The sequence below is a fragment of the Abramis brama genome (genome assembly GCF_963993115.1).
Source record: "Abramis brama genome assembly, chromosome: 2".
NCBI lineage: Eukaryota > Metazoa > Chordata > Actinopteri > Cypriniformes > Leuciscidae > Abramis > Abramis brama.
This window is the reverse complement of record NC_139964.1, coordinates 11,180,028-11,195,473: the sequence shown is the minus strand read 5'-3', so window position 1 is coordinate 11,195,473 and position 15,446 is coordinate 11,180,028. Positions and strand designations below refer to the sequence as shown.

The 15,446-nt window shown below is 37.9% G+C and overlaps 1 protein-coding gene across 1 annotated transcript; it reads right to left on the bottom strand.

Moving 5' to 3' along the window:
* Positions 1–1,955: 1,955 nt before the first annotated feature.
* LOC311077669 (B-cell receptor CD22-like) lies at positions 1,956–13,414 on the bottom strand (the record flags this gene model as incomplete). The annotated part of the gene is made up of 8 exons (XM_084106256.1): positions 13,347–13,414; positions 9,307–9,645; positions 8,960–9,208; positions 4,583–4,825; positions 4,406–4,499; positions 4,226–4,271; positions 2,063–2,140; positions 1,956–1,988 (listed from the first exon to the last, which is right to left on the bottom strand). Exons 1-8 carry the CDS (start codon positions 13,408–13,410, stop codon positions 1,956–1,958), a joined length of 1,146 nt encoding a protein of 381 aa, XP_083962382.1. The 5' UTR covers positions 13,411–13,414.
* Positions 13,415–15,446: the final 2,032 nt, after the last annotated feature.

The following is a 15,446-nucleotide window of genomic DNA, read 5'->3' as shown; positions in this document are numbered from 1 at the left end:
ATACGAATTGGGCAACTCGTAAAATATGTACAATTTAGGAAATTTTTTACAAATTTGTACGAGTGAGGTCGTATGAATTAGAATTAGCCACTTCGTAAAATTCAGATCCTCAGGGTGGGGCTGAAGTCGTGGAAGGCACTTTTTTCTGCCTGAAACCGCGCCGCTGCCTCCTACGCTCTCACTACCCTCGATGGTGGGGCGGCCTTAGGGTACATGGAGATCCCCCAGGTGGAGAGTGAAGTCGTGATGCATTTATGCCCGCAAAGTGTTGCTGCCTGGCGTGGTTGCCCATGTCTCCCATCCAAGGTGTGTAAGTTCCCGGCCATGTTAAGGCTTACATCGTCGCTGGACAAGGGCTTCTCCACCTTGCACGCTATGGCCCTCCTGCAGGTATATCAGGCCAAAGCACTCAAAGAGCTGCACGAGGGTAGTTCTGACCCTCTATTTGACACTATTGATCATAATATTCTTCTGAAAATACTTGAGTGTGTTGTTGGAGTCGAGGGCCTAGCTTTAGAGTGGTTCACCTCATACTTAAAGGGGAGGACCTTCTCTGTAAATATCGGGTCATTCACTTCACCCTCTGCGCAGATCCATTGTGGTGTTCCACAGGGATCCATTCTTGGCCCTCTTTTGTTTTCCCTCTGAATGCTATCTTTAGGCTCAATATTCCAGAAATATAACAAACTATCACTGTTACACTGAAGACCTCCAACTATATCTTCCAATCAAACCATGAAATGATTTTTCATTAGATAATCTCTTCACATGCCTCGATGAAGTCCAGACCTGAATGACAAATAACTCACTGCAACTGAATGAAAATGTAACGACAATCACTTCTGGGGAATAATTAAATCAAATTAGGGGAATATTCATGAGTTTATGAATATGATTTGCTTATCGATTAAATTACCCGAAAAGGGAATATTTGATCAATTTGTCAGGGTAACTTTTACCAGAATTAATTTCAGTTATCTAAACATACTGTTTGTCCCACAAACTTTATGTAAGATTTCCTTATCAAATATCAATAAAAGTACCCTTCTTACAAACTCCAAGAAAGATTAATTTTCTGGCCATGAACATTAATTTTCCTGTGTTCATAAAATTAAACTACTCAACGTAGTAAATAATAAAAGCTTTGTAGCTGAATCGTACTTCTCATTGACTTTGTAATATGAGCATTTAGACAGAAGCAATCAAGAATATAATGGTTTTAATAAAATGAAACTACGAATACAGAATTCTACATTTACACATGGACTACATGTATATACAGAGTACAGCCAGTAAGACCGTATTGTATGAGCGCATCACTAATACAACTGATCACTTAAAGGGAAAGTCACAGGAACACCAAAGACAGAATAACAGAAGCTGATAATATTGACCATAAAATGATAGAGTGTCTGTTGTGAAGTGGCACAATTATGATTTTGTTCAGTATATTAGGGTAAAATGATCAATTATCATTTAAAGCTGAGAAATGCACATGTATCCACCAATGAACATCACTTTAGGTGATTTACTCCTCTGACTTAATTTTAGCATTTATATTTATATTTTTTTACAGAGTGACAATTCACCAGCTTTTAACCTTTATTTAATTCCACTGTTACATCATTTGTTTTAACTATACATAAATAAATCTATTTAGTGACTCATCACTGATGATCCCTGTCAATCATCAGTGGCTCCGCCCACAGAGCTCAGGATTGGTTCATTTGTGCTCCGCCTCTCACTGCAGAATCTTCCTGTTGATCTGAACAAACAATAAGATGAAGAAAGACTGACTGAAGTTCATCAACAACATTATAAACCCTTTCACAAGATACATAAAACAATCACACTATACTGAAGAGAGTATTATTGATTATATTGAGAAGAGCTGCAGTTTCTGACACTTACTGATGGATTCTCATGTTTAGAAAAGCTCTGAGGATCAAGAGTCTTCAGGAGTCTTCAGGAGGTCTGCGATCAACGGTCTGTGTGAAAGAGAGCGAGAGATCAGTCATGTGATCATCAGTGATGGAGTATCTGACTTTGACGTCTCACTTACTGTGAGTGTGTCGTACAGGTCAGAGGTCGTGGACTTGAGCTCAAGAGCTGTATATGTGTCTTCATTGGGATCAGAGATCTACAGGAGAGACAGAAGGTCTTACATCACAAAATATCACAATGACAATAATAAATATACATTTTTAAAAACATAATCAATGATAAACTTTGGAATATACACAATTTTATGGAAACACTATCAAAAAAGTTCCCTGACAATGTTCAAAGTAAAGGGCTTTTTCATATGTTCGTAATTTTAACAGTAAAAAAACTGTAAAAAAGCAACGGAAAAAACATGTTAATTGCAGAGATACCCTTACTATATACAGTGAAAAACTGCAATAGCTCTCACAGGACATTTCATGTAATTTTACAGTAAAATACTGTTAATTGTACGGATTTTGGAAGTACACTGTAAGAAAAAAAAAACCTTACCGTTGCATTTACCGTACCTTACCGTAAAAAATACAGTAGCAATTGTTATGTTTTACATCACTGAACAAAAATTTACGGTAAAAAAACAGGCAACTGTGGTTGCTAGTACTTTACCGTAAAAAATACGGCAGTAATATTTTAGGTTTTATGGCATTGAACCATGGTTAAAAAATAAATAAATAAATAAAAACCTGCCAACTGTGGTTGCCTGTAATTTAAAAATATTGTATTACAAACCAGTTTGTCATAAAAGTTATTATTGAGAATTAGCAGAGGTTTTGAAGTTGACGTTTTATTGAAAATAATATAGTTTGAAGTCACCATTATGGAGATCAGTGTTTGCTTTAGTTGGGCTCTTGACCCTTGACTTTCTAACGTCAGATTTACTCTGACTGCTTTAACTGTGTTTATAAAACACATTCGTTATGACATGAAAATCTGAGAGAAAATGTGATCAGGTGTTGATGGCTATTTATTGATGGTGACATAATCGTCATGTAGTGGCCTGACCTCATAAAGAGTCTTATCTTTCATTATGTTTATTACTAATATATTTTTCATTTTTGAGTGTAATAGTTCTGTGTCACTACCACATGCGAGCCAGTAGTGACAAAGAAGTAATCTTAAGAACTTTAAAAACACATGGTGTAATAAAAAGGTTTTGAACTACTGCATGATGTAGACCAACACAGACATCAAGAATCAGCTTATGAATCTCAACAACGGTGACAATCAACACAATAATCAAATAAAACTCTGAACATCACAAAACAAGCTACGAAAAAGCTGCAACAAAAACAACATCAAAAATAAAAGCAGATATAATAATAAAAGAAAATACTAAGGCAATTCAGCATAATTTATTCATGCTGCAATGCATGCTGGGAGATATTGATGAGTTTTGATTGAATGCCCCCATCATGCACTGCACTTTTATCATCACCGCTGTTGAGATTCTGAGTGTGTCTGAAAGATACAGCAGTTCAAAATTAAAATTTAAAATTCTTCAGATTATCACGACACTGATGGATCACATGCTGTAGAATCATAGAGCTACTACAGTCAATAATATAAAATTATTAATATGAAAAACTTCTCCATTCACCTGAAGTGATAAAGTGCTCAGAAGTGTGAGCGTTTGCTGCGGTAACGAAAAATGGCGAGATGAGATGATTACCGAATAAATATTTTACTCCATGTTTCATGTAAGTAAAAGCTATATAAAATTAACTAAATAAAATAACATGAATTTCTTCAAAGTTTGGTCTTGATGTGGATTTTATAGTTTCTGCAGTTTTTCTCACTTTGCTTTCTCTTAATTTGAGCATATAGCTGAAACTAATTTACGCCACGACACAGAGATTAGACCATGTTTTTTGACCAGATAAAATATAAATCAATGAGAAATGATTGCACGTGAATTAAGTAATCTCCGATTGGTCATGCATCTTGTACAAAACCCTTAATGGCTTGAGTCATCATAAATCTAACAGTAAATTATAATTAAAAACTTAAGCAGATTGGTTAAATTCACTAAAAAAACTTCAACCAAGGCCATTCACAACTGCCCACTAAAATCACTAAAATCTTTTATATTATAGTACAAACTGGTTACTGCTGGATTGGGAAGGTTTGAATCCTGTCACTTTGTACATTTACAGTCTGAAACACAGATAACGGCTGATCGATTCATTCTCTGCGTTTGTGAAGTCATGTTTAGATGATTTACCTGTTTCACTGTGCGATCTTTAGATTTAACACTCCTTCGTTTCTTTCTGTTATAATGAAAGACATTAGCAGCATATGCATTTATTTTAAAGATTACTAATAATCAAACACAAATTAGCCATTTCCTACATTAGACCAAAAGTGAATTTATACAATTATTGCAGTTTTTTATTGAGCTCACATTATAAACAGGATGAAGATGATGATGAAGATGATGAATAATCCTCCAGATGCCGCTGTGATCACAATCACATTCCCACCAGCAACACGATGAACTGAAAGAGGAAGATCATCATGATTAACTCTCCAAACTGATGAATGATGTGAAGATACAGGAGTGTGTTAATAAAAGCTTCACCTGTGACAGTGACAGCGTCTGATCTCTGAGATCCATGTTGATTGTGAGCCTGACAGTAGAAGCGTCCACTCTGTAGTGCACTGAAACTCTGTCCAGATCCAACAGCTGAGGTTTCATTCTCCTTAAACCAGCTGAAGTTCAGAGCAGGAGGGTTTGAGTCACTGATGCAGTTCAGAGTCACTGAATCTCCCTCCACTATTACACCAGATCCACTCATCAACACTGAGACATTCCTGGGTGGATCTAAAACAGACAAAAATTAAAGTTCAATGAATATGATGATGGCTGAGGTGTCTGAGCACCAGGTCCCTGTGTTCGCACAACTGATCTCGCGAGTGGGCCAAGAAGAGGGCGGCCTCCGCGACCCTCGTAAATATGCGGGGCGACAGGGAGGACTTTGTGCTGGTACGCCCGTCCCTCGAACTCAAAGCGTAGGAACGGTCTGTGTTGATGGAGAATTGAGACATTAAAGTACACGTCCCTCAGGTCGATCGCTGCGAACCAATCTTAGGGGCGAACACATTTGAAAAGGTGTTTCAGTGTTAGCATTTTGAACGGAAGCTTGTGAAGGCCCGATTCAAAACACGCACATCCAAGATTTGATGTAACCCACCACTCTTCTTGGGAACAATGAAGTAGGAGCTGTTAAACCCTGACCTCACAATCTCGCAATCTCCGCATGCAGAACAAGGGGCCTCTACGTTCGCCGCTGTACTGAATCTCATAGCCAAATCTGAACGTCCCAATAAGCCAGCGTGACGGGCGCTAGCCAGGCTCCCAGCGACCGAACCAGCAGGACCAATGGGACCACAGACGTACCCGTGGAGGACAGAGACCCGTCCCGGAGTGGGGTCTGAGTGTGCAGTGCAACACTTACCTGGATCCATAGTTTGGCAGGGGGTGCGTGAGAAGGCATACAGCTTGAGACTGAGACACTGCTTATGATTTATGGGGATTGAAAAAGGTGCACAGCAAAATCCCCAGTGTTAAATTAACACTGCTCAGTGTACATATGTGTCCACACTACAGGGTGTTAAAATTAACACTGAAGCAGTGTTGAAGTTAATGAGATAATTAAGTGATTAATTAAGTGATGATTGGCTATTAGTGGTGACACCTGATGTTAATAAGCAGAATCACTGAAGGAAAGAGAAACAACAATAACAGAAAAAAAGAGAAACACAAGAACTACTGACTTTGAGTCATTACACATTGTTGCATTTATTATTACCAGTTTGACTTTATTTCTGTCATACATCGACAAAAGTGGTCAGTGTTTGCTTTAGTTGGGCTCTTGACCCTTTTCATTTTTAAGGTTAGTTTTTCTCTGGCTGTTCCATCATTGTGTTTATAAAGCACATTTGTTACTGCAAGAGAAAACATGACCTGCTCACAATATGTTTTGATGATAATGACATTATCATCGTGTAGTGACCTGATTCACTGATGTCATTCAGAGTCTAAATCTTTGACTATATGCTTGATGTCTCGTTTTAGTATTGGTGATTGTAGCTCTGAGATTCTACAGTTTGAGATCCAACAGCAATATGAACAATTTTGATATTTCTTTGTGCAAAGAAGTTATTGTATTTAAACACACAGACATCAAGAATCAGCATATGAGTCTCAAAAATGGTGACAATAAACAAACTAGTGACGAACAGATCAACTCTGAACATCACAAAACAAGCTACTAAAGTCAGAACAAAACAATAGCAAAATAAAAGCAAACAATGAAAATTACAGGACAATTCAGCTGCATAATTTATTCAAACTGCAATGCATGATGGGAGCCATTGATGCGTTCTGATTGGTGGCTCCCATCATGCACTGCAACATGAAGCATTTGTTTGATTGTCACCATTGCTGAGATTCATATGTAGATTCTTGATGTCTGTGTGTGATTTTAACACCTTCAGATAATTAAAACATTGCTGCAAGTGGCTACTGTAGTGAAAAATTAATGAAGCATTTGATTAATCAATTTATAATGTTGGGTGCCATCATTGAATCAGATCACTAGAAATTTCATCATTGAAACATAACCAGGGCTGCATTTCCAAAAGCATCTTAAGCCTAACTTGATTTCAGACCAACTGCAACAAATGGCCTATACCAGTGGTTCCCAAACCTGTCCTGAAGGACCCCCAACACTGCACGTTTTCTTTAGCCCTATTCGGACGGGACTAGTTTCACAGGGGGACGTTAGAGAAATATCTGTTTCACAGACGTACTTTGAGATTTTAATCCTGTCCGAATCTGCCATGTCTGTCTTTTTCTCACACGACCTCCGTAAAAATTCCAGAGCAAATTACCTACTGTTTTTCGTCAAACTCGGCGGTCCTCAGAGAAATCTAATCCCGTCCGAATGCGAATGTCTGTGATTACCGGACATTTTTTTTCCAAAACGCTTTTTCTTATGTGTTTTGGTCAACGTGAACTGCCATACAATCTCTCGCTATCGCGCCGGTATTCAAGTTTCTGCTTTTTGCGCACCGATAATGGATGTAAATGTGTTTGGTAGCCTACACTGCGAAGAAAAAATAAAATAAAAAATGAAATCAACAAGAAGAGCCAAATCATGTAAACTGTTAAGACTGGCAACTGTAATATCAGTGAAGGTAAGGTAAGATACTTTCATTTCTGCACTTAATTACATAACGTGTAAATTATATAAGTTAAAACTTTTTATTCCGGTGGGTTTATTATAAGAACCCAGTTCTATAAAATCATGATGATAAATCTATGTTTAGTTTTTTTTTTTATACTACAATTTTTATAAAAGGTTTACAAAACACTAAATACGTTAGGACGTTTTACTTTATATTTCAAAGTGCTTAATTTTAAAAGTACTTAATTTCAAATGACCATACGCAATCCACGCATTCTGAACACGTGATCTTCTGCAATGCCCACATGTAAAACAGACACTCCTACCTCGGTAATAAACACGGAGATGTTAGTCCCGTCCGAATCCGTACATGAAATCACAGACGTAGGTTGATAAGAATTGTAACTCAAACGTCGTTTGGAAAACTAGTCCCGTCCGAATAGGGCTTTTGTCTCCCTAATCAAACACACCTGATTCAACTCATCAGCTCATTATCACATGGGTTAATGAGCTGATGAGTTGAATCAGGTGTGCTTGATTAGGGAGACAAAGAAAACGTGTAGTGTTGGGGGTCCTTCAGGACAGGTTTGGGAACCACTGGCCTATACGATCAAATTAGACTTGCGATGTTTTTCGGGAAACACAGCCCAGGTCATAGTTTATCTTGCAATAACAAATGTGGTTTATAAACACAGAGATGTATAAACCAGAGAAATACTAATGTTAAAAAGTAAAGTGTCAAGAGCCCAACTAAAGCAAACACTGACCACCATAATGGTGACATGAAATGAAACATTCCATAAAACATTACCATCTAAACTTCTGTTAAATCTCAAGAACTTTTATCGATCTATGACAGAAATAAACTCTTCTTTGCTTCAGTGTTAATTTTAACACTCTGTAGTGTGGACACATATAAACACTGAGGAGTGTTAATTTAACACTGGGGATTTTGCTGTGTGGTTGTGTACACACACTGCCGACACATTTATGTTCAAACACTGTGTAAAAGTGAACTTTGCATAATAGGTGCCCTTTAAAAACCTTGTTAAAAATCCAAAATACTTCAGAGCACAGACTTAAGTTTGGAATCTTTTTAAAGGGAACGCTTCACAGATTATTGTAGAAATATATATTTTTTTAAGTTGTATATTTTATATAAAATATATATTTTACAAAAAAATTTCAACTAAAACTTTAAGAAAATTAAAGCTAAATATCTGAACAAATTATGTGACAAAATGTAGGTTGATATATAAAAAAAATAAATAATAATAATTCAGTATGATCTTTTTGAGTGCAGTACCAAACTTTTCCACTAGATGACATCCAGACTCCTCTGGTGATCCTGTATAAGGACTCTTCGATTTCCATATATGGATTGAGTGATTTAACTACAGTCTGAACGCTTTCAAATGCTATATAGTTGGTCAAGATTACTTTAGGTTTTGACTAAGATATTATTGTTATTAATGTATAATGGCAAGTGTCCCACGGGTGTCGGGGAGGGGCAGTCTTAAAAATAGTGGTTAAAACATTTTTATAAATCATAAATTCAGAAATGTATTATTTGTAATGTGTGAAAAGTATTGATATTAAAAGTTCATTATTTGTACCTGATTGTAATTATTATCATTTTTTTTTTTCATAGTGTGATTTTTGGGGAATTGAATACAATTAGGATCAGTTTGACCTGGACCACACAGACTGTAACCAGAAATCTAAAGTGCATGAGGGTTAAAGAGAGAAAGTCAATCTGCACTCACACATGACATTGAGCTGAACCTCAGGAGAGATGTGAGTGTGTCCGTCTACAGCACAGCTATATCTGCCTGAATCCTCTCTTCTGACTGACTGCAGCAGGAGTTCATTGTTTCTGTCTCTTCTCTCAGTTAATGGCTGTGAGTTTCTGTACCAGATGAATGTTGCTCTGTCAGTCAGAGCGCAGCTGCTTTTACATCTCAGAGTGACTGAATCTCCCTCTGTCACTCTCTCAGGAGACTCCACCTGAAGATCTGAACACAACACACACATTATATCTAGTGCTGCTGTCATACACTGATTATTATTCAACATAATGCACAGAAGAAGAGATAAACCTCATCAAACTCACCTGTGACAGTGAGATTTACTCCTGGAGCACCAATCCATTTTTTTTTATCAGTGATGAATCTGAAACAGTACATGTGTTCATCCTTCAGTGTCACATGACTCAGTCTGACGGTGCAGTTCTGCTGTTTATCTCCCAGATACTGAAGCCTCTGACTGTATTCAGGGTCCTTAGACAGATCTGGAGGCTCAACACCCTTTTTAGGGTTTTTGGTCCAGAACACTTTCTTGATCTGATGTCCAGTAGGGTATGTATAAGTGCATCTCATTATCACTGTTGAGTCCTTTAGTGCACAGATGTGTGAAGGACTGTAACTCACACTCATATCATCACTAGAAACCCCTGAAACACAGAATTCCTCAAACTGTAAATGTTGTTTTATCTGTTATATTGGGCCATGAAAACATGACAATACTTTATTACTATTAGAAAACAGCGACTCATTACAGGAAATATAAGATAAATGTAAATAAATAATCTCAGTGTGAATTACTTTAAGACAGAGGAGTGAAGAGAGAAGCAAGAAATCAGCCAAAAACAACAAGCTGCACAATTACAGTTTTTCTGAATTGCTAAAACACATTTCTTGAAACCATCACTCACTTTCTCAAAACCTTAAACACAAAAGCAAATGTTCAAAACTCATTCAGAGAATCTCTGACTCTTCTGGCAAAATCAAACAATGCTTTCAGATCTTACACACATCAGTCAATATTAGAAACACTGCAGATCATTCGTTAGACACTACATGAAGAATGGAGAACACAGAATCCACAGCATGCAGTTACAGGAGAAATATTTATTTATATATGGTAAGAAAGTAAACAAATTTTGCAATTTCATAAATAAAGTAGTACTGACACCTGACAGTGGAGAGTGAATAAATACTGTATGCACTGCAAGTACTGTATAGTATTGCACTGAATATTGTATAGTATGGAATGTCTGTATATTCAGCATTTGCATACTGTGAAATACAGTGACCAACTGCAGAAGCCCAAAAGGTTACAGTAAAAAACTGTAAATGAAAAGCATGTCACTGTAAAGTACAGTCAGAAGAGTTGAGCAACTGCAGAATCAAGGTCAGTGAGAGAGATTTATTCTGCTTCAGCTTCACGTCTTCATGTCGGTCCGGCCGGAGAATATCATCTCTGCAGGAGAAGAGAAAAACCCTGAAGCAGATCCAGCCTTGACAACATTCTCCACACCTTCCTCTTCCTCTTCCTCCTCGTTCATCACCTCTTTCACACACTCTTCCTCCTCTTATACACACACTCTTCCTCCTCTTACACGTGTACTCTTCCTCCTCTTATACTCACACTCTTCCTCCTCTTATACTCACACTCTCACACTCTTCCTCCTCTTATACTCACACTCTTCCTCCTCTTATACTCACTCTTCCTCCTCTTATACTCACACTCTTCCTCCTCTTATACTCACACTCTTCCTCCTCTAACTCACACTCTTCCTCCTCTTATACTCATACTCTTCCTCCTCTTATACTCACACTCTTCCTCCTCTTATACACACACTCTTCCTCCTCTAACTCACACTCTTCCTCCTCTTATACTCACACTCTTCCTCCTCTTATACTCACACTCTTCCTCCTCTTATACTCACACTCTTCCTCCTTTTACACTCACTCTTCCTCCTCTTATACTCACACTCTTCCTCCTCTTATACTCACACTCTTCCTCCTCTAACTCACACTCTTCCTCCTCTTATACTCACACTCTTTCTCCTCTAACTCACACTCTTCCTCCTCTAACTCACACTCTTCCTCCTCTAACTCACACTCTTCCTCCTCTAACTCACACTCTTTCTCCTCTAACTCACACTCTTCCTCCTCTAACTCACACTCTTCCTTCTCTAACCTTTATGCAACATTTTGAGTCAATTTAGGCACTGTTTTGGTCTCATCATTAGAAATAAGTGTGAATAATTGTGAGTCGTTGTGTGTAAACGATGACAACTGTGTTGTACTTGTGTTTGACTTTAGCCTGCCTGTGTTTAGTGTTTTGAAACATAAGTGCATCACAGTGAGAAATGTGTTTTAATGAGTGAGATTGTGTTTTGAGTTTTGCAAGAAGAGTGCATGAGATTTACAAACAGTGTTTTAACCTGAACTTGTTTAATGTTTTACAGAAAGAGTGATTTATTTGAGAAATTGGTTTAGGCTATTGAGAATTTGGTTCAGAGAAGTGGGTTTAGTGTTTTAGCAATTCAGAAAAACTGTAAATCCTGGAATATGACTAAATAAATATTTAACATATACACATTCACTTCCGAGAACAAGAGCAAAATATATTCACGATCTAGTGCTAGAGCAGGGCTGTGAACTGTCACACTTTCAGCCTGAGACTCTAATCGACACGTTTCACACACTCTCACGCCACACACACATTTTCTCACGCAGAGAAAAATCGCACTGACACTGACCAGAGGTGTATAGTCCAGGGGTCAGAAAGTAGAAGTCCTGCCATATGTTTATTCCACCCATGAACTCAGAAGCTGATTTCACTAATTAGTTCTCCTGCTGAATTATGTATTGTTGGTTACCATTTATTAAGTAGGCTATAGATGTTTATGTTAACATCACTTAAACCTGCGTGTACTGGCGAGTGACACTAGGGGGCAGTGGTGAGCCGCAGGGCGTTTCAATTTTTGACATGAAGGAGTCACACTGCCAGCTACTATGTGTGAAAGAAATAAAAATGATCTGTGTCACCAGAAAACACAGTGTGTGCAACACCTCATACATAATATCGATCAATCAGTGTTTTTCAGCTGCAGAAAGAAGTCAATAAAACAGCTGGAGAACAAGAATATCACATAACATTATAACGCTGGAGAAGCATAACATTACATTTACCCCAGGAAAGCCATTTAATGACCATAGCACGTTAATTGGCTAGAAAAATTAGCTATAGAGACCATTTGCTAAATATGTGCACTATATTAGCCTACATATTACATTTTTACCTATATCACTACAATATTGTTGTTATTATAATACAAACATATTATATTTAATTAGAGTTGTTATTTTTAATATTTAATACTAATAGTTGACAGGGCTCTGTATGATTACAGCAATGTGTGAGATTAGTTTTTTCTTGAGAAAAATGTACATGTATCTACTGTACCTAATATCATCCAAATTAATTGATATTGAATCAAGATCGGAATCAAATCACAAGAATTTAATTCTTGATAGAGATTGAAATCATGAAATTTGTGTCAAGCAATAATAATAATTAAATAAGACAGTAGCCTACCAGTCATTGTACCATGTAAACATTTTAAGATATTGTCACTAAACTTCTAAAATTCTGTTATTTTAAATAATACAATTCTGATGTTTTGCCAATCACAATAAACTTATTGTGATGCAAGTTTTTTTTTTCTTTTTTACACCCCATCAATCCCCCTTCCATAATTCCCCCTTTAAACTGAACTCAAAAGTTGTCCTACAGTGATCTTTTGATGAGCTTTGATGGAGGGTGTTGCAGAAAAGCAGAAGTAAATGTACAGAGACAGAGGAGTGAAGAGAGAACCACGAACAACATGATGCACTCTCAAATAATGAAATATATGACAAATAAGACAAAGAAAATAATCAAAGTTGATTTATTAAATACCCAATGACATCAAAATATTAGTTTTGTGGCTTTAGTTCTTATCAGCTCAGAGCTCATTTATGCTAGTGAACTCCTTTGACATGATAAATATTTACCATGTACACATTCACTTCTGAGAACATGAGCCAAACATATTCATGATCTGCTGATACAGTGATTTTTGTCCAATCAAAAGCTCTGAACTTTGAGAAAGTCCCTCTCCCTAAACCATGTGACACTGACTAGCAAGTAGCAAAAGACTATCGGACATTTCTAAAAGGAGCGTTTGACATGTTCAACACAAACTTCCTGTTTCAGAGAGAAATATGTGAGAACAGGACAGAAGAAAGTGCAGATCAGCCGCTCATGAGGCCTTAAATAAAACATCAGAGTGTTTCTAATGTGAATGTAAGAGAGACTCACCGTGAATCATGAGCAGAAAGAAGATCAGAGGAAGAGGAGGAGCCATTCTGACCCACATCAGCATAACATATATCTATAATACAGATACAAATACATATGCAATACACATCGTTTTACAGCTTTACAGAAAATACACGAGTCCACATTACAATTTAGAGTGATCTGTTATCAGAGGAAACTGTCTAAGATATGCATTTCAGAAATGTACATATACAAAGTCACAGTTAGCTAAAAATGTATTAATTTAAACAATGTAATGATTTAAGGCAGAAACAATGAGCTCATTGAAGTAATGAATACTTGCGTTAATATATTCATCACTTAAACAAGTATATGTAAATCACCCTATTCTTAACATTTCTCATGTAAAGACACGCATGTTATATGAGCAATAATCATTTAAGTAAGAGTGTGTTTGTCTTACCGTGTTGAAGCTCATCAGATCAACAGCAACCAAATGACTGACTGTTTTAACACACACACTTTAGCTTTACAGTGGAGGACTCTGTGTGGTTAACACGGTTTATTAATAACCAGCGACGGAAATATCACAGTCCCTCCTTCAACAAGAGAACAACATTACTGAACTAAACCTACTGAAAGAAAAATGATGATCTTTATCTGTAAGTTGAAGATGAATAATTGTGAAGATGAATGAAGATGAATGATAGTGATTTACAGGTGAGGCTCATCAAGGTGGATGTCAGACGCAGGAGATGGTGACCTCTGGTGGCAGTTTGAGGGACTGAACTCAGGGCATATTCCCACTGTCATCATCTGAGATCAGGGCATATTCCCACTGTCATCATCTGGGATCAGGGCATATTTCCACTGTCATCATCTGGGATCAGGGCATATTTCCACTGTCATCATCTGGGATCAGGGCATATTTCCACTGTCATTATCTGGGATCAGGGCATATTCCCACTGTCATCATCTGGGATCAGTGCATATTTCCACTGTCATCATCTGGGATCAGGGCATATTCCCACTGTCATCATCTGGGATCAGTGCATATTCCCACTGTCATCATCTGGGATCAGGGCATATTTCCACTGTCATCATCTGAGATCAGGGCATATTTCCACTGTCATCATCTGGGATCAGTGCATATTTCCACTGTCATCATCTGAGATCAGGGCATATTCCCACTGTCATCATCTGAGATCAGGGCATATTTCCACTGTCATCATCTGAGATCAGGGCATATTTCCACTGTCATCATCTGGGATCAGTGCATATTTCCACTGTCATCATCTGAGATCAGGGCATATTTCCACTGTCATCATCTGGGATCAGGGCATATTTCCACTGTCATCATCTGGGATCAGGGCATATTCCCACTGTCATCATCTGGGATCAGGGCATATTTCCACTGTCATCATCTGGGATCAGGGCATATTCCCACTGTCATCATCTGGGATCAGGGCATATTTCCACTGTCATCATCTGGGATCAGGGCATATTCCCACTGTCATCATCTGGGATCAGGGCATATTCCCACTGTCATCATCTGGGATCAGGGCATATTTCCACTGTCATCATCTGGGATCAGGGCATATTCCCACTGTCATCATCTGGGATCAGGGCATATTCCCACTGACATCATCTGAGATCAGGGCATATTTCCACTGTCATCATCTGGGATCAGGGCATATTTCCACTGTCATCATCTGAGATCAGTGCATATTTCCACTGTCATCATCTGAGATCAGGGCATATTCCCACTGACATCATCTGAGATCAGGGCATATTTCCACTGTCATCATCTGGGATCAGGGCATATTTCCACTGTCATCATCTGAGATCAGGGCATATTTCCACTGTCATCATCTGAGATCAGGGCATATTCCCACTGTCATCATCTGGGATCAGGGCATATTTCCACTGTCATCATCTGGGATCAGTGCATATGCCCACTGTCATCATCTGGGATCAGGGCATATTTCCACTGTCATCATCTGGGATCAGGGCATATTTCCACTGTCATCATCTGAGATCAGGGCATATTCCCACTGTCATCATCTGGGATCAGGGCATATTTCCACTGTCATCATCTGGGATCAGGGCATATTCCCACTGACATCATCTGAGATCAGG